This window comes from Setaria viridis, chromosome 2 (assembly GCF_005286985.2).
Source record: "Setaria viridis chromosome 2, Setaria_viridis_v4.0, whole genome shotgun sequence".
Lineage (NCBI taxonomy): Eukaryota > Viridiplantae > Streptophyta > Magnoliopsida > Poales > Poaceae > Setaria > Setaria viridis.
Genome location: NC_048264.2, coordinates 41,012,110 through 41,031,422, shown reverse-complemented (window position 1 = coordinate 41,031,422; position 19,313 = coordinate 41,012,110). Strand labels below are relative to the sequence as shown.

At 42.1% G+C, this 19,313-nt stretch overlaps 3 protein-coding genes, 1 long non-coding RNA gene and 1 other non-coding gene across 13 annotated transcripts; 2 read left to right on the top strand and 3 right to left on the bottom strand.

The window, feature by feature from the left end:
* Window positions 1-1,405: 1,405 nt before the first annotated feature.
* Window positions 1,406-4,954, bottom strand: LOC117842881 (cysteine-rich receptor-like protein kinase 10). 2 transcript variants are annotated; one of them, XM_034723406.1, is made up of 8 exons: window positions 4,799-4,930; window positions 4,070-4,696; window positions 3,598-3,699; window positions 3,328-3,509; window positions 2,768-2,981; window positions 2,433-2,670; window positions 2,050-2,203; window positions 1,406-1,953 (listed from the first exon to the last, which is right to left on the bottom strand). In XM_034723406.1, the coding sequence occupies exons 1-8, from the start codon at window positions 4,851-4,853 to the stop codon at window positions 1,678-1,680; spliced, it is 1,848 nt and encodes a 615-aa protein (XP_034579297.1). In that variant the 5' UTR covers window positions 4,854-4,930; the 3' UTR covers window positions 1,406-1,677. The 2 variants fall into 2 exon arrangements, with proteins under 2 accessions (XP_034579297.1, XP_034579296.1); XM_034723405.2 differs by having other exon boundaries at window positions 4,070-4,954.
* A 3,663-nt stretch (window positions 4,955-8,617) lies between these two features.
* LOC117843763 (uncharacterized) lies at window positions 8,618-15,041 on the top strand. The gene is made up of 4 exons (XR_004637820.2): window positions 8,618-9,398; window positions 9,551-12,145; window positions 12,238-12,360; window positions 14,541-15,041. It is a non-coding gene; the product is annotated as an uncharacterized lncRNA (long non-coding RNA).
* Window positions 9,867-12,080, bottom strand: LOC140221725 (cysteine-rich receptor-like protein kinase 19). Of its 3 annotated transcripts, XM_072291565.1 has the most exons (7): window positions 11,939-12,080; window positions 11,705-11,806; window positions 11,428-11,612; window positions 11,001-11,214; window positions 10,685-10,922; window positions 10,373-10,526; window positions 9,867-10,276 (listed from the first exon to the last, which is right to left on the bottom strand). In XM_072291565.1, exons 1-7 carry the CDS (start codon window positions 11,946-11,948, stop codon window positions 10,001-10,003), a joined length of 1,179 nt encoding a protein of 392 aa, XP_072147666.1. In that variant the 5' UTR covers window positions 11,949-12,080; the 3' UTR covers window positions 9,867-10,000. The 3 variants fall into 3 exon arrangements, with proteins under 3 accessions (XP_072147666.1, XP_072147665.1, XP_072147667.1); XM_072291564.1 differs by having other exon boundaries at window positions 10,685-11,214; XM_072291566.1 differs by having other exon boundaries at window positions 10,685-11,214; window positions 11,516-11,612.
* Window positions 12,779-14,876, bottom strand: LOC117843762 (putative cysteine-rich receptor-like protein kinase 20). 6 transcript variants are annotated; one of them, XM_034724461.2, is made up of 8 exons: window positions 14,738-14,876; window positions 14,521-14,631; window positions 14,254-14,429; window positions 13,957-14,167; window positions 13,813-13,866; window positions 13,629-13,682; window positions 13,399-13,496; window positions 12,779-13,122 (listed from the first exon to the last, which is right to left on the bottom strand). In XM_034724461.2, the coding sequence occupies exons 1-8, from the start codon at window positions 14,745-14,747 to the stop codon at window positions 12,826-12,828; spliced, it is 1,011 nt and encodes a 336-aa protein (XP_034580352.1). In that variant the 5' UTR covers window positions 14,748-14,876; the 3' UTR covers window positions 12,779-12,825. The 6 variants fall into 6 exon arrangements, with proteins under 6 accessions (XP_034580352.1, XP_034580350.1, XP_034580351.1 ...); XM_072291567.1 differs by having other exon boundaries at window positions 12,795-13,122; window positions 13,403-13,496; XM_034724459.2 differs by having other exon boundaries at window positions 13,399-13,549; window positions 13,629-13,866.
* A 3,834-nt stretch (window positions 15,042-18,875) lies between the features above and the next one.
* On the top strand, window positions 18,876-19,012 carry LOC117846647 (small nucleolar RNA Z247). The gene has a single exon (XR_004638376.1). It is a non-coding gene; the product is annotated as a small nucleolar RNA Z247 (small nucleolar RNA).
* The last annotated feature ends 301 nt before the right edge of the window (window positions 19,013-19,313 follow it).

Genomic DNA, 19,313 nt, shown 5'->3' with positions numbered 1-19,313 from the left:
TAGTTGGTTTGAGGTTTGGTTCAGCAGAGCATCAGATTTCTAAGTGGTTTTTTCAGTTCGGGTGACTGCAGTTTTAACACTGAGCAGTTTTGGTTGATGATCAGTTTGGATGGTGAAATGGTGTCCGATTGAGCTGAAACTTTGTCAGTGGTTTGGGGACTTGTGGAATCACAATCCTATCAAAATTTGTGCACAATGGACTTGTAGTTTGTGAGATATGAATTGATTACCAAAGGGGATAGAATCTGTACATTCTCTTGTTAGTGGTGGTTGTTGTTGCTGCAAATGCCAAGTTGCATTACGGTGAATGTGTTGCTGCTGGTGTAATCCTCTAGAGATTGTAGAGAAAACTCCTTGTAACCATTTGTTGATTATAGTGGAAGCTTGGAGTGAACCGATTGGGGGGTTTTACTCCTCATCTTGAGAAGGTTTTTCCATGTAAATCGTTGTATCTTTGTACATGTGATTGTTATTATTCCGCTCCATATCTCTTGGTAGATGTTCTCTTATTGTTCATCACAAAATGAGGGATTAATTAGTATATTGCTGCTACCAGTTATCCCATCATCTCGATGAATTCAGACACTAGGGAAGCTTTGTTTTTAGAGTAGTACAAATTATGAGGATCAATACTATCAAAAAAATTATGAGGATCAATAGGCTCGGCCCGTTAGAATTCGGCCCATTTGGTCTCCTTTCGGTGTCCCGCAGCCGCAAGGGCCCCTCCCTTGCTCTCCCCCGCGCCGCTCCCTGCAGGGCTACCGGCTCCCGCCGGTCAGCATTCGGCGGTCGCCGCTCGCAGCGACCACCCACGCGAACGTGGGGGCAAAGCCAATCCAATGGCGTGGCGACCCGCACAAGCGCGGTAGTCACTGATCCACTGGCTGCTTCCGCGCATCTCACTGGCTCTCAACTGGCCTCGCAGGTTAGTGTCCTGATACTTTTACCACCGCAACTCTCGATTCCATTTCACAGCTCTCGATGACACTGCGCTGGTCGTTCTGGACCCTGGTAATGATGCAGAATGTAGAAAATTATTTCGAGACTTTGCGTTGGGGGCTTCGATTTAGGACGAAGTTGAAATCGACGAAATGTGGTTTCTCCTACTACTCACGAGTCGTTAGTGGTGACTGTCAATTTTTTATCCTTGCAACCCTAACTTTAGCCCAATTTGAATATGGCACTGAGGTGTTGTAGCACTTGCGCGTACTTCTCGGTGATAGCCTACTAGGATTTTGCAAATACAGTCATACAGACATGCCTAGTGTTCTAAACAGAAAGAAGTGCCTGATAAGCTGATGCGGCAATTTGTTACAAAAAAATAAGACATTAAGCTGGAATACTTGTTTGCGCTATTTATTGTCTTCTTATAATATGTTAGAATCTGGGCATAAAATATTGTGCATGAGCATTTGAAGTAGCTTGCATACTGTTTCTAGCTGTTGTCATGTTACATTCAATACAAGTATACAACTTACAGCACCCCAATGGCCCTTTTAGTTAGGACCATGTATTGTGGATACAGAGAAAATCATATACAATACAAGGACAGAGTTATATAACACATCAACACTAGTCAACCAAAGATCATATATACAGACAAACCACTACATTAGACTTGGAGCTCTCTTAGAACCACAGAAACATGGTTGTTTCACATTCTTTTGGATTGCTAGTCTACCTTGCTAATGTAATACTGATATTAATGTCGCACGACGAAGCTTCTGTCTTGCTAGAGCGCACAAAGAAGTAGGCTGGTTGCTTTGGCTTGGGCAGGCTCACATGCTCACTGTTTAGCATGCTAACCACAAGATCCATAGTAGGTCTGTCCTCTGCACTCTCTTGAACGCATAAAAGCGCCACCTGAATGCACCTTTCTATTGCTTCACAATTTTCTCCTATACGGCAACAAACCAGCTGGCGCCATTCTCCAACTTTCCAAAGTTTCCAAGCCTATCAGAAAAATAATGTACTTTTGTCAAGCACACAATGCTCTAAGAGCATTTACCAAGCAAGTGGGCATGCAGTGTTAGAGTAACTTCTACTTACATATGAAATGAGGTTGTATAATTTTCCATCATATGGATAGAAACCAGTAGTCCTCTTTCCACTTATAACTTCCAAGACCAAGACTCCAAAGCTAAAGACGTCCGACTTGATTGAGCAAACTCCATCAAAGGCATACTCTGGAGATATGTAGCCACTGAGTGGAAGAAGTGAAATTGTTATATAGTATTTACCAAGAAGCATATAAACTAAAATATATGTTAAATTGATAATATGCTTATCCAAGGAACTCTGCATTTACCAATGTGGCAGCTTGTAGCTTTACTTAAAGAACTGTCATATTTATATGCATTATTCTCATTATAACGTATAACAGAACTTCTCGATGTGATATGATCTTAAAAGCCAAGTGCATTTGTTCTTACTGTGTGCCTACTATTCTTGTTGTATTTGATTCCGTCATGTTTGAGCTGAATATTCTTGCCATCCCAAAATCAGAAATTTTTGGAGTCATGTCGCTATCTAAGAGAATGTTACTTGCTTTCAGATCCCTATGAACAACACATAATCGTGAGTGCTCGTGAAGATATAAGAGCCCCTGCGCTACACCATCAATTATGTGTAGACGCATGGACCAGCTTAATTGCACTCCTTTGTTAATATCTGCAAAATGTGAACAAAATTATTGAAAACGTTTAAAAAATTGTAAGCACTCCAAATTGCAGCATGTGAAAACAAGGAAAAGTTATGGCAGGCTTGCCGAATATGAACATGTCCAGGCTTTTGTTTTGCATATATTCGTAGACAAGCATCTTTTCTTGATCTCCTTGGATACAGCAGCCAAGCAACTTCACGAGATTTTTGTGTTGAAGTTTTGCTATCAGCTGAATTTCATTTTTGAACTCTAATAAACCTTGTACTGAACAAGCTGCAAGTCTTTTGACTGCTACTTCAAGACCACCAGGCAATAGACCCTGAAATTAATGATATTAGAAAGATCATATCTACTTCAAGACCACCAGGTTTGTTTTTTCTCTAATCAGTAATCACTTTATAACTTGGCCTACTTGGGAGAGTCACAACAAGATCATATCTACTAGAAGATATTTGGTTTTGTTTTTTTTCCTTATGAAGTATATGGGAATTAGTTTTACAAAATATCTTTTCTTTGTGTGGATGTTTTAACCAATAAAAAGAAAAATAAATGAGATACTCGTGAACTAAAACAAAAAATAGTTGATCTGGAAGCAACCGAAATGTAGCAAATATACAACAGGAAGAATTGGCTTAATGCCAATTCAACTATGCAGGTATATTTACCTTATAAACTGATCCAAAACCACCTTGTCCAAGTTTATTTTCACTAGAGAAGTTGCCTGTGGCTTCTTTTATCTGAGAGAAATCATAAAGTGAAAATCCTGAGTTGCCTTCTTCAATCCTCCACAGATTCATTACATTTTGTATTGCCATTGATAACAATTGTAGTTCGAATCTTGCTCGTTCTGAAAACAATGACAAAGTTCTTTCTTGTACTCATTGTTTACCATAAGATCAAATGCAAGGGTTAAATGCTGCGAGTTTAGTATTTACCTCTTTTCCTCTCTGTTTTGATCCAAATATGAACAAGCAGCCAAGAAATTGAAACCACGACTGAAAATGATCCAAGCGTGAGCCAGATCCAAAATTTGCTTGCTGCACGTCCGTGTATGTGAGTTATAACCGATGGCAATAATCTAGTGGTTAGTCAATGTTGGATTTGGAAAAGGTACTAATAAAGTAATAAGAGGCAACATGGTTGACAATTCTATAAACTATACACATTTTATTTATTCCACAATTGGTTTGGTTGATTTTTTTTACATGCAGTAGTATATGTATACCAGGAATTAATCTAAACCCTTCTGCAAAACAAATAAAGGAATATGCGATTTATCTTTTTGATGCCAGCAATCCTATTCTGTATTTGCCTCTGTTGCTTAGCTTTATTCTGATGGTTAAGTGGATGTGGAGATGAAAGATTATTCTAACCAAGTCATTCAAGCAATATTAGAGATCAACTTACGTGTGGGCATATTTAACGACACCAATGGTGTGCCAGCAAAAAACCGAACTTCTGTTTGGTACCAAAAGCTGCAGTGCACTCCGAGTATTGCACCACCCATCTGGCCACTTTTAACCATCTTCTCCCTCTTTGTGATGGCATTATTCAGGCAAGCCCGGCAAGCATCTGGCAGCATATCTGCTGTGCACTGCACAAGGCCATATACTGTCTGGCTCTTCTCAGTGAGCCAGCCCTGGCCTGTTTCGTATCTGTCTGTTTTCTTCACTGCAGCTTCTGTGAGCTTCATCATGAGCCTGGAAACAAGACTATCGAACTGCTCTGAAACATGACCTGATGGTGGAGGGTTCAGATTAGCTCTCACTATGCATTCCCGAGAGTTGCTGAGGTTGGAGATGAAATCCTGGTCAGAGAATCTTAGCTGGACCAGGTACCCATCATCGAATAAGGTTATGTCCTTCTGGGAAGAGTAAGAACTATTAGCCAAGTTGTTCATTGCTGCATCAAGGACCTCCTTGAGACGGTATGCACAGTCACTGCCGGGGGCTGTGTCTCCTCGGCATACCACTGCTCCATAGACCATGTCAGGACCTGTCCCAGCTGTGTCATGAGCTGAGTGCGAGTTTGAATCTGTAACGTTAGCAAATAGTGCTTCAGCAAGGGACTTCAAGTTGGACATGTAGGTACTGCTTTGCATGTACACGATGTTAGCATTGCTGCAGATGGATCGACCTTCAGCTAATAGCTTCGGGGAAGAAAGAAGTAGGAGAAGGGCAGCAAGTAGCATGATGTGTGATATTGGTACAGTGGTGGCAGTTGCAGAGAAACTTGTGTTTCTGTATGGGACATGTGGGTATGGATATATGGAGCATGGACGGGTGCATCTTAACTAATCTAGGCATTATCTTGACTTTTGGTCAGAAGAAATGTTTAGTTTAACCAGGAAAGAAATGTACAGCAGCCCTAGCTTAGACTTTGAGTAAGTTGTTTGACTAGTCCGAATGGAACAAGATAAGAATTGCAACAAACTTCCACAGGATACTGGATGTTTTCACTAATTTGGTCCATTCCTGTCACAATTAATTTATGACTTGGTTGATCTTCAATCCTGGGTGTTGAATCCGTCTGCTATGTCTTCAAAGAATATTATACACTGCAAGTCACTAGTCTATAGTCCATAGGATTCCCTTTCATTGAATTGTTGACATTTTCATTTAAGTATCAACAAGTCCATTGTATGTCTTGGTACTCATGTTGGAGCTTTGAGAACTAATACTTTGATGCTAATTCTTTGATTCCTTTTGCTAATTTTTTTAGTTAGAATGATTCAATGAACATAAGAATATCAGATATGTGGTAAAGCATTTTGATAATTTTAATTTCATTGAGTTCTGCCGGAAAAATTATGGAGCTAATATTGCAGATTTAAAATCAGGGGACATGAACATGCTTGAGCTAATGCTCACTATCCTTGCACTCTATGCCACCATACCACGTGATAAAATCAGAGAAAATTTGCTTGAGGTAACAATACTCCATCCTTTTTCTAATGGAAAACACCATGCCACTATAAAATCAGGGGAAGTTGCTTGAGGTGACAATACTCCATCCCCTGTTCTAATGAAAGCACCATCCCTTGTTACTTTTTTCCTTACACTTTATGCCGCTCACTGTTGATTTTTCTGTATATGCATCATAAATCTTAATTCACGAAATTGAGCCCTAGTTGATGTCTATCCATATTATAATTGAGAATCCTACTTTTAGTATTTTATTTAATATATATATATATATATATATATATATATAGAGAGAGAGAGAGAGAGAGAGAGAGAAGGCCAAATTGTCAGTTTCATAAAAAGTCAAAACAGAAAAGTCCTAGCATTCAGTTTCATGCTACAAGTAGCAGATTATCTCAAGTATTATGGTACATTGAATTGTATTTATTAATTTTTTGTTATTCTTCGAACCCAAGACCACATGAGTCAACCTTGGCAATGTAGAAGAATAGAAGATTTCTTGCACGGTTACACCATTACTGTTAGTTTTTTGAGCTGCATATGTAGACCCCCAGTATGTTATGTATGAACTGTAGAGGAAAATTACAAAATGAGATGTAGAATTAATTCCTAAATGCGTTGTATGTTCAGTTTTTGAATGCTCTTGCGGTTGCATGTGCATAAGGTGACAAATTCAAAGAAAGAAAAACGAGAAAACTATGTGATGCACATAGGTAGAATTCTTGGGAGGAGGGAGCTCACAAGTTCTTGCTCATGTCACACGCTTGAACGTCATGGTGATTGACCATGTAATGCCAGCTTTCACGGAACAGAGCATTTATTGAGATTTCCTAGCCACTGACCTTTGAGAGCCTATGCATTTATTAATTTCCTGCAGATGTTGATCTTTTATTGTGTCACAATCTCGAGACTTATTTTGATGAATTGATGTGGCACGATGATCACGACTCATCGCCATCAAGGAAAACAAAAAGAAGTTGGCTTACCGAGGGTCTGTTTGGATACCCTGTGTTAAAATTTAACAAGTGTTAAAGTTTTAACACTCTCAAATAGAGTGCTAAAGTTTAACACATTAGGGTGTTTGGATGATGTGTTAAACTTTAACACCTTTGGTGGGAAATGACTCCATTGCCCCCTCATTTATTGCCGGCGGAGAGAGAGGGAGGAGAGAGAAGGGGTAACCTGGGAAAAAGTGGAGAGGGGACCACTTTTAACACCTTTAGCAAGTTTTAACACCCCCTCCATGTGTTTATGAAAAATGATGTGTTAAACTTTGGGCCTGTTTGGATACCCTTTATTAAAATTTAACAAGTGTTAAAGTTTTAACACTCTCAAATAGAGTGCTAAAGTTTAACACATTGGGGTGTTTGGATGATGTGTTAAACTTTAACACCTTTGGTAGGAAATGACTCCATTGCCCCCTCATTTATGGCCGGCGGAGAGAGAGGGAGGAGAGAGAAGGGGTAACCTGGGAAAAAGTGGAGAGGGGGACCACTTTTAACACCTTTAGCAAGTTTTAACGCCCACTCCATGTGTTTATGAAAAATGGGGTGTTAAACTTTAACACCCCACTTTTAACACAAGTCTTTGGATAGGAAAGTGTTAAAAAGTGTTAAAAGTGGGGTGTTAAACTTTAACACCCCCTCCCAAACAGGACCTTTAACACTCCACTTTTAACACAAGTGTTTGGATAGGAAAGTGTTAAAAAGTGTTAAAAGTGGGGTGTTAAACTTTAACACCCCCTTCCCAAACAGGACCTGAGAAGGATTCACCAATCACCATATCCTCTGCAGTCTGCAGTTCACCATATCCTTTTTCTTTTGGCGCGGTATTGTGTGTCCGAAAAATATCCAGCCTGTTCGCTTCAGCTTATCAGCTGGCTTATCAGTCACTAATTATTTTTCTCTCACAACTAATCAGCTATTTCAATTTTTCAGCTGGCTTGTCACGTGTTTCAGGTCAAGAGCTGGAATACCGGTTGGTTGCGCTGTCATTTCGTTTTCCTTGGGTGGTATTTGTCAATGCTACCTTACAGCTCCCGTTTCGCAGGCAGGTCCCAAAGAGTTTCTCCCCTTGTTTACTTCCCTCCAAACTCCCAACTTTGACACTATGCAAAAAGAAGATTCCCCATCACATCAAACTTGCGATACATGCATGGAGTACTAAATGTAGACGAAATCAAAAACTAATTGCACAGTTTTGTTGTACTTTGCGAGACAAATCTTTTGAGCCTAATTAGTCAATATTTGGACAATAATTCACAAATATAAACGAAACGCTACAGTGTCGCATTTATGGCAAAATACCAATTTGGCACCTCCCAACTTGGGAAGTAAACAAGGGCTATCGTCTTGGTGAACCCTTTGATGTGACAAACAGGGTGCATGTTTTCACGGCAGAATATTCAACAGGAAGCTCTCAAACTGATGGTGAGATGCCTAGTCAGCAACTCTGAATTCACCTCACCTGTTCCATTCATCACAAGTCTCCCGCACGCGTAAGTACTTGAATTTTTTTTCCCCGGTGCCAGTGCAAGTGGCAGTAATACCAGTAGGAGCCACGCCCGGCACTGCACATGCAGATGGCTGCAAGGCAGTAGTAGCTGTTAGAGACTGCAAGAGTAACCGGGAAAGTCCTTGGTCCCTACCGGAGAGGATGAAACAGCGATGGTCAAGGCTGGATAGGTGGTTACCACGAGGGAAGATTTTTGACAATGTACAGACCGTGTGATGCCAGTATCACTTGCAGAGTTGAGTTCAGAGCTTTTGGCGCGCGATGCAAGAAAAGGTACCCCAACCAGTCATTTTGGGTTACTTTCAGCCTGCACCTTTAAACTTTTGAATGTTTTAAATAAATTTGAAAGTGAAAGGATTAGGTCTGTCTTCAAAAGTAGTTTCAAAATATCGTAAAATTTGCTGTGTTTGATACTATTGGTCAATGGCCAAACAAGGTACTGCTATGTCACTATGAGCCCTTCAGCTCCCAGGTTACAGGCAGCTTCCAAGAACGAGTCTTCTGGAGCTTACGCTGAAACATCCTTGATGCGGCGGGCAGGGTCACAATATTCTCACTGCACGCAGAATGTTCAGTTGGAAGGTCTCAAAACTGACGGTGAGATCTCTAGTCTGAACTGAACCCCTACATGTTCCAGCCGCCAACAAGAACCCCTACCTGTTCCAGAGCCACCAGGTCAGTCAGTGACGCGTAAATATTTCTCCAGCCAGTCCCGGGCGCCAATGCAAGTGGTGGCAAACTGGTAGTTCCAGCAGGAGCCGCAACCTTTCAGGCAGTCCACACGAAGCTACATGAGCATGAGCCTAGCAGGCACAGGCAGTCTTGTTGATCCCCAATGGCTGGTTGGTGCCTTGCAGTCTTGGCACCGGTTCCCACTCCATCCTGGTGGAAAATGTGTCCACGGCGATGGCTTTCTGTATCAACCAATGCATGGGCAGCGTCACGCATACCCGTCGCACGATGTTGGCATGTTGCCGTCGGCGCGTCGCACCGAGAGAGAAGGGAGATCGTGCCATTTATTTTCTGCTCAGTCCACTCAAGAAGACTAAAAAAGATTGAACATGCCCGGCCCATATTGCGTTCGGCTCCGCTCCATGAGCCCACCACAGCCAAGAGGTGCCCGGGGCAGCAGGAGGCCGACGGCGAGTCGGCGTTCAGCTTCAGTCCCTTGCGCGGTTGCGTTGCGCCGACGACCGCCAGGCGAGCGCCCTGTCCACGACGCGGGGTAGGGTAGCGGCTTCAGGGCCGCGCGCCTGGTGACCTTGCTTGCTCCAAGGGGAAGGGGAACCCAGACCCAGGTTCGGCTCCACGAGTCCTCTCTTTTCGCTTCTGCTTTCGAGTCAGAGCTAGCATTGGCTTCGGGATTCGTAGGCATTCACCAGTGGGCGGTGCCGTCTGTTGCTCAAATAATCTGTATCCCCATTATGTGATTCCCAATTCCCAATTGCAGTTTGTTTGTTTTTTTGAATCGAGGCTTCCCCCATTTCCATTGCGAAGAACGGAAATACCAGAGTCTGATTACAGAGTTAGGAGAGAAGGAGGGGGGAAGAGAAGCAAGTTCGTGCCCATGAATTTCGTCTAATCCAAGAGGACATCATTGTCATGTAGTATTACTTGTTGTGAAGTTCCTTCTAGGAATAAAGTAGCTCAAGAACACAAACCGGTGCTGTTGTTTCATGCTCAGGACGCCCTCATTTTGTTGTTTAAGACACAAGGTTGAAATTTCAAAGATTCAGCCCAGCAATGGTTTTACATATCCGAACAAATTGGTAAAAAATGTCTGTTCTATTAAAGAAATATCCATAACAATCAAGCTTACTCATATGATTATCAACGCAAATATGTTCATCTTGATGAAGATAATACCAGCATTTCTGTCAGAATTGATGACAATGTGGTTCTACCTTTCTAGCGTGATACTCATAGTAGCGCTGCATGACAAAACTTCTTCCTCACTAGGATTTACATGGAAGTAAGCTGGTTGCGCAGGATTGGGTAAGCTCACATCCTTAGTGTTTAGCATTGTGATAACTCGCTCCATATCAGGTCGATGCTCTGCACTTTCTTGGACGCATAAAAGTGCCACATGAATGCATCTTTCTATCTCATGGTGTCCATTGCCTGAAGGAGAATAAATCAACTCACCCAATTTTTCATCACTCCAAAGTTGCCAAGCCTGCCAAAGTAGCGTGTTTTGTGAAACAAGTAAAATGAGGCAAATGGGTCTGCATAGGTAAAAGTTCTGGATGGTGTTGAGATCAATTACACTCACATATGAGATGAGATTATATAGCTTTCCATCGTATTCATAGAATCGCGCTGTCCTCTTTGAACTTATTATTTCCAACGTCAATACGCCAAAGCTAAAAACATCCGATTTGATAGAGCAAATCCCATGAAAAGCATACTCAGGAGGTATGTAGCCACTGAGTGTCAGAATTTAAATTTGTGTCAGTAATGCAAAAAGGGAGGAATTTATAAATTAAGTTGATGATATGCTATCATACAATGTCCATTTTTTCCAAAAGAAGCGCCTCTATGAATATTTCGTGTACTTAAAATGCATAGATCCATATGTTCTTACCGTGTGCCCACTATTCTGGTTGTATTTGATTCTTTCACATTTGAGCAGAATATTCTAGCCATCCCAAAATCAGATATTCTTGGATTCATTTCACTGTCCAAGAGAATATTACTTGCTTTCAAATCCCTATGAACAACACATATTCGTGAATAGTTGTGAAGGTAAAGAAGCCCATGAGCTATCCCATCAATTATGTGCAGACGTTTTGACCAGTTTAGTTGTGCTCCCTTCACGTTTTCTGCAAAATATGTATAATTCATCAAAGCTGTTGACATACTATAAACAACATTACGCATGTAGAAGCGACGAGTCTTGCCAAATATGAAGCAGTCTAGACTTTTATTTTCCATGTATTCATATACAAGCATCTTTTCTTGATCTCCTTTAGTGCAGTAACCCAGCAGCTTAACGAGATTTTTGTGTTGAAGCTTTGATATAAGCTGAATTTCATTTTGGAATTCCAGTAAACCTTGTAAAGAACATGTTTCTAGCCTCTTGACTGCTATTTTAATTCCACTGCTCAATCGGCCCTGGGATTGATTGAAAGGAAAACAAGTTATTTTTCATAACTTCATAACTTATTCTACTGGAAATTGATATTCATTTTGTTTAGTCACAAAAAATAACTTATGCACCATCGCAGAAGATATCTCTACAACAATATAGAAGAGGCATTATATTTGTATCAACAATGTAATGTTAATTCATTTTAGGGGTCCATTTGCAATATAAGGACATAATACCTTGTATACAGGGCCAAAGCCACCTTGCCCCAATTTGTTATCAATCGAAAAGTTATTTGTAGCTTCTTTTATGTAAGAGTAATCATACTTTGAAAATTCCAAGTTGTTGCTGCCTTCCATCCTCCATAAATTTGTCACACTTTGTATTGCCAAAGACAGTTGTCGTAATTTTAATATTGCTTGTTCTGAAAAACAATATTGAAACTTTATGCTGTCGATACATGTAAGAGAACAATAATGGTTTATGCTGTTGATCTGCTGTTATGTTAATTCATACCTCTCTGTTGCTGTGTTTTGATCCATAGATGAAAAACCAAGCAAGAAATAAATATTACCATTAGGAACACTCCAACTCCAACCAAGATATTAGCTGTGTTGTCTGTACATCAATGCATAAGTCCAATGAGTTGTAGTTTGAGAAGACAACTAAAAGTGCATCTCTACAGTGCGGGCAATCAGTGTTTCAGCATGGGAGATCAGTTTGGATTTGTAGGTGTTGTATGGTATGTACCTGGCACCATTATGATTACTGCAGAAGGTTTGGCCAGCCAATGGTGCTGGGCAGGAGAGGAAGAGGAAGAGGAGAGATAACGGTAGCATATTGATTGGTAAGTGAAACTGAAGTACCATGGCCTTTGGTCTTATCCATATTGCAGGATTGCTCGTCAAGAAGTCACACATGAGTGCCAAGCATCATTTTGGCTTCATCTACCAAGAGGTAAAGGAATTCAAAAGTCAAGCGTAGGTTCCATTGAATCTGTTAGTGGAAAATGATTGCTAAGACTCATTCTTTGCTATATATATTGATAGATGGTGACATGCCCATATTTTCCACAGAAGACTGGTCCAGAGAGCTGTCTCGTGCGTTGGAAGCCAGAGGTAGACTAGTGGACCTGTCTACATTCCCTAGTGAACAGCAGACTCCATTTCATCGTGAGCATTGGACTTGACTACATTTTTTTTTGAAAACTTGGACTTGACTACATTCCAGGTGCTTTCATACTTCTTGATTACGCCTTCTAAAATTGCTCATGCTTAAAATATGTCTGACACTGAAAAAAAGAAAGAAAGAAAGACTGAAAAAGACCATGCACAGATTTATGATATATCCTAACAAATGCTATCTATTGTGTGGAATTGTGATTCATTGTAACAACAGAACGTGGCTTATGTGCTAGCGGTAGGCAGTTTGGAACTGAAATATAAATTAATTCAGTCTCACGCTGTTTGTACGGTATAATAAGAAAAATCTTGTTAGACACATAAAACCACTAGTCAAATCAGCCTAACAGGTTAACTGGTGAGAAACTGCGGAACCCAATGCCTTTACAGTTAATTAACACAAGGAGGATGGCCAAGACCTGTAGTTCACACTTCATGAACAGTACCCACATTCTACTATCTGCCATTTATAGTAGTGATGGTTACATCGTTTCTGCTACTCAATACAGTGACATTTACCGACTCATCTAATTTAGCATAGGAGTAAGCTGGTTGCTTTGGTTCTGGCATTGTGATGCCATCACTGCTAAGAAGTGCAACAACATCACGCATTGTGGGACGATCCATTGCTTTTTCTTGAACACAAATCAATGCCACAGCAAGATATTTCACCAGCTCTTCCATTTCATATTCATCACCAAATGATTTATCAATGAACTCACTCCATCTCCTACCTTTCCACAGTTGCCAGGCCTGAATAGAAAAAAAGATTTTTACATGCATAGCAGTGTATTATGGTATATCTTTATGCTGTTAGATCTAGCTACAAATGTAAGGGAATACAACAGGGAGATAGAGGAAACTGCACTATACTTGATGCCCTATACTTTATGGAAAGAAATAATGTAGGATGCAATATAACCACAGTATTAATGGTAACTGATATGTTTATATGTATACAATCTTATTATAAGGGAAAACAATAAATGTTCCACTGATTTTGCAGATTGTTAGTTCTTAGCTGCTTACATACTCAAGGAGGTTGTAGAATTCTCCATTGTACTGAAAACCCGAACTCCTCTTTCCACTTATAATCTCAAGAAGCAGGACCCCAAAACTGAAAACATCTGATTTGATTGAGAGAAGGCCATCAGATGCATATTCAGGGGCCATGTATCCACTAGAACAAGGTGGCATGTGAGAAGTCAGAAAGCAAACGCATAGAAACATTAGTAACAAAACTACTTTAATGCCCTTACAATGTGCCCACAAGTCTGCTTGCTGTTGCTTGAGTGGCATCTGACGGGAATATCCTTGCCATTCCAAAATCAGAAATCTTAGGGTTTAGTTCAGAATCTAACAGAATATTGCTTGCTTTCAAGTCCCTATGGATTATGCGTAGTCGTGAGTGATTGTGAAGGTACAGAAGCCCTTGGGATATACCTTCAACTATTTTAATTCGCATCTTCCATTTAAGTGATGCTCGTCTGATTGGATCTACAAGCAATGTGACAGAAGACCAAGTGTTAGTTCTGCATACCAGAACAAATGCAATTATGGAATAAGCATTTTAGAGTAAGCTCATGCCAAAAATGAAGTGGTCCAAGCTTTTGTTGGTCAGGTATTCGTAGACCAGCATCTTCTCTTCTCCATGGATGCAACAGCCAAGCAGCCTAACAAGGTTTCTGTGTTGAAGTTTTGTTATAACCTGGATCTCATTCTTGAATTCTATTAGACCTTGCTGTGACCGAGCAGACAGTCTTTTTATTGCTAGCTCTTGTCCATCAGGAAATACTCCCTGCAAAGTTCATCGCTCCATGTTTATATGTAGCCATCTAAATTTCATGATATTGGTGCCTGACCGTAGTAATTGCAAGGAAATACCTTGTAAACTGGGCCAAATCCACCCTCTCCTAGTTTACTTTTGGGTGAGAAGTTGTCTGTAGCATCAGCAATCTGAGAGAAATCATACAATGAGAACTCTGAACTAGTGTCTTCGGTCCTCCATAGCCTAAGTACTTCATCCATGTTCTCAGGCTCCTCTATTGTGTTTATTTTTCCTAAATATCATCTCTCCATTAATTTTTACATATAGTTGGAAATTTAGAAGAAGAAAACATTTGATTTTTCCTGTAAGGCTAGTATGCTTACTTCTTTTTTCTTTCCTCCAGACACTTAGAAGCCAGAAAAACAGCCTTGTACAGAGGACCGCGGAAGAGTAAACTGTTGCAATGATGAAGAATGCACGGTCTTGCTTTTGCCCTGAACATGATACATGAAATAATCAGTGACGGGGCTTAACAATTTCTCAATCAGTGTTTATGCAAGGGAGATCAGGTTGGATCTGTAGGTGTTGTTTGGCATGTACCTGGCACCATTATGATTGCTGCAGAAGGTCTGGCCAGCCAATGTTCCTGGGCAGGAGAGGAAGAGGAATAGGGGAGATAACAGTAGCGTAATGATCGTAACTAGAATCTCATGGCCTTTGGTCTATCTATATTGCAGAATTGCTTGTCAAGAAGTCAGATGCGAGTGCCAAATATCATGTTTGCTTCATCTACCAAGAGGTAAAGGAATTCAAAGGTCAAGCAAGCTTTGGTTCCATTCAATCTGTTTGTGGAAAGTGATTGCTAAGACTCATTCTTTGCAATAGAAATTAATTGATGGTGACATGCCCATCTTTGCAATAGAAATTGACCGGAACCGGATCCTCTAACATAGTTGGATTTTTGTAAGTGGGACGTTCCATGCACATCAACCATCCATTCAAGATCATATGCGTCGGACGACCGCACGCTCTCGTCAACGCTGAGTCCGATACTCCAAGCGCGAGTCCTCCGGACTCAGCGTACACGGACTCACCAACGCTCATGTACACGGCGGGGCCGCGGGCGCCTCCTCCGGCGAGGCGAAGGTCCTGCGCCACCTCTCGCACCTCACCTCTACAGTTTGTGTGGTTGACAGAAGCAGGGTCGCAGGGATAGCTGAAAACAATGCCCATGAGGTTGAAGAAAGGCTGGGTGCTGTAGATTGACGGAAATTACTAATCCATATCTTTACATAACAGAAAGATGCTGAGTTGAGGGAAATTATCGGATCTTGGGAGCCTGGTAGGCAAGTCGTTCGCCTCGTTGGTCCAAAGCCGGCTGGTGTGGATACGATAAGACTGTGAGTCTGTGACCAGCAAAGCTTGACCCACGGACTCGACGTTGCCAACACGGCGCACAACGACGACCGCCGCACGTCGTTGTCATCAGCCTGTGTGCAGTGCCTGACCGTACCCAGACGCGCTATTCGTGCGGTCCGTGTCAGCCGGGACTCATATGCCCCCAAGCTAAGGCCTCCCAATTTGGGAGTGGTCAAATTAGCATTTTACCATAAATGCGTAACTGTAGCATTTCGTTTGTATTTGTAAATTATTGTCTAAATATTGACTAATTAGACTCAAAAGATTCGTCTCGCAAAGTACAACAAAACCGTGCAATTAGTTTTTTATTTCGTCTACATTTAGTATTCCATGCATGTACCGCAAGTTTGATGTGATGGGGAATCTTCTTTTTGCATAGTGCCAAAGTTAGGAATTTGGGGGTAACTAAACATGGCCTAAAGATAAGTAACTCATCTTTAAAATCCAAAATAAATGCATGTAAAACAATTTTTTAACATACGTCAATATTTGCTTATATTCATTAATATTTTTTTAAAAAAGTTTGGTTTAATTGTTACCAACATTTCTTGACATTAGCCAACATTTCTTACGTGAAAAATATTAAGATAATTTGTTGACCGTTGTGGGCTAGTTATTGGAATACTGCTGCGCTATTGTTGTTTAGTTACCGATCTACGGAAGATAGATAGGAAAACTGGCTCATTTTTGGCTTGCACCTTCTCAGACCTGATCAGACTTGGGCTTACTATAATGTGTGATCTGGCCCACTCAAGAAGAAGGCCCGGAGAGAAAGAGATTTAAGGAACATGCCCGGCCCACATTGCGTCCGGCTCAACTGATGAGCCCACGGGCTGGCAGGAAGGGGTGGAGAGGAGGAGAATTGCTATCGCTAGAAAGATTTGGTGAGCATCATCATTCAACATTAGTTTGTCTTGGTTCCCTCACGTGCGAATTCAATTCAAAATGTTTGGCGCAGCATTAGTGCATTACAGAAATCCTAGCTATCAGATTCCCGCATTTAGACGACCCATCACTTACAAATATAGCAGAGCACACTTTACATATTATTGACAGGTACGTAGCAGAACTAGCTTAGTAGCTTAGCTGATCCGGGGCTACCGGTTGGCTGGCCAAGTTCGCCCGCCCCGTGCGTCCAAACCAGGTGGGCGCGTGTCCGATGCAAGTGCATCCACAGCTGCAAAGCTTGAGCCCACGGAACCTGCTGGGTAGAAGGCGCCCTGTGCAACTGCCAACACGGCACTAGCACACAAACCAACGGCCTCCTATATAGCAACCAGAAGCCAGATAAGCTCATAGCTTTAAAATCCAATACCTTTGTGCGGAAGTCCAAAACAGACATGCATATAGCACATTAGGTCCAAAATTAGATGTCTAAATTCAACATTTCAACATTTTTTTAGAAATGCATCAACATTTTGAAAAATATTAACTTAACATTTGGCATGAGCTGTCTCAACATTTTGAGGGAATTATTTCAAAATCTTCTAGAACCTAGCTCAACATTTTGAAAAAAAAAGTCTAGCCTTCTTTTCCGACCACAGCGAGTACGAGCCTCGATGGCCAGCGCGGGAACCAAGCCACCAACAGCCACGCGGGGCGGCGCTAGCCCTGGAGCGGCGGCGCACGTGACTGGAGCACGCGGCCGGTGGCGGAGCTCCCGTGGGGGCAGTGGTAAAGCTCGGTCGTGGAGGCAGTGGCGGAGCTCGGCTACAGGGCAGCAGCACCCGCCGCCGGAGTGCAGCACCGCGGGGCCAGCGGCGCGCGCGGCCGGAGCTCACGTCTGCAGGGACCGGCAGCGGAGCTCCTTGGCCGGGGTGCCGGTGGCGGACGCAGGTGGTAGATGGCAGCGACGGGCGTAGTGGCAACCAACGGTGGCTCCAGGTGGAGAAGAATGGAGGTTAGGGTCGAGAAAGATGAGGGTGCATCCAACGGATGGGGACATATGCACGAATCTCAAATTTTTTTTTCGGAACACAGGTAGGATAGGCGCAAACCACCGTCATACGTCGTCAGCCTGCCTGGCTTTGATAGAGGAGTGCTTTATTTGGCCCCGGACGCGCTCCTCAATCAATTCCTATGGAGGAACGAAGCTGAGACTGGACGCGCCGGGCCGTGGCAGATGTCGCAGCCGGAGGAGGATGACTCAAGTGCGACGACTGACCGAACAAGACTGACCGTGCGCGTGCAGTGTGATTTTTCATGCCCAACATGTTCAAAAAATCATATTTTTTAACCAACTCAAATAAGTATAACTTTACATGAAAATATATATTTCGAGAAGATCTGCAACTCATTGGATTCATATAATTCGTGCCTCTGATGTTCTCAAGTGATCCAATGACAATAAGTTCCGTTCAATGGGAATGCAGGCTTGAATGCTTTTTTTCGCCTCCACGTCGACCAAATACCCCCCTAAAATTCAGCGCCCATAAAATCATAGACACCAGCGTGTTGATGTGAACGTGACAACGGTGGCAGGATATACTTGTTAGAACGTGGCTAGAACTACAATTGTATTAGGATAGGACTTATCCTGTAAATGAGATTCTTATGCTGTAATCTATTAGGTCTTGGTATTGTAATCGTGTATCACACGATCTGTTGTATGAGCTGAATATATAATGAAAGGTGCGGCCCCTTGAGGGTTAATGCTTCCAAATATTTCTTTCATGGTATCAGAGCCACCTTCCTCCGATCAAGTTGTCATTGGGAGATTGTTCTGGTTTGATTCAAGAAGTCGTCGAGTTGTTCTGAAGCATTGCCGAAGTATTCTTGCAGATTGATTGTTGCTGTCTTTTTCACCAACAAAAGCTGTCGAATTCTTTTGCAAGCAATGGCTTCAACCTTGTCGTTTGCTTCGTTATCTGGCTCGCTTGGCGGCGTGGTGTCAGAGAAGCTCATCAGAGAAAATTTTTTGGTCTGGAAGGCTTAAGTCCTTCCTGCTGTGCGTGGAGCATAGCTTACTGGTTTTCTGGATGGTTCAGCTGTCAAGCCGGCATAAACTATTGCTAAAGCAGCGGACAAGCCTGATGAACGGATTGAAAATCCAGAATATGTGATTTGGATTGCAAAGGATCAGCAAATCTTGGGACATCTTATGTCCTCTCCCTCTAAAGAAGTATTGGTTCAGGTAGCACACTTGGACACTGCTGCGAGCGTTTGGCACGCAATTTCAGAGATGTTTTCCTCTCAATCTCGGTCTCGTATTGTTTAGCTTCGGGCCCAACTGTCTAGAGAACAGAAGGGTGATCTATCCGCTACTGCATACTTTACAAAGATGAAGAGCTTAGTGGATGAGATGGCAGCTGCCAGCAAGAAATTGGAAGATGATGATATTTTTGCTTCCATCCTCAATGGCCTTGATTCAAGATTACAATGCCTTTGTCTCTTCTTTTATGAGCAGGGATCAAATTACGTTGTTTGATTTATACGCTCAGCTGCTTGCCTATGAGGCACGCTTGGAGCAACAGAACAATGGATGGTTCCGTTCTTCAGCAAATACAGCTTATCAAGGCGGCCGTGGTCATGGAGATTTTGGCCGAGGTGGTGCTTCTGGTCGCAACGGTTGTGGAGGTCGGAACAGTGAAGGAGATCGATATCAACCTACATGCAATTATGTGGTAGAGAAGGCCACATGGTTCAGACATGTTACAAGCGGTTTGATAGACGCTTCACTGGTGAAGAGATAGTACAAAGATTGGCTGCTGCATCGACTAATTCCTATAACTCATACGGAGTGGATACTAATTGGTAT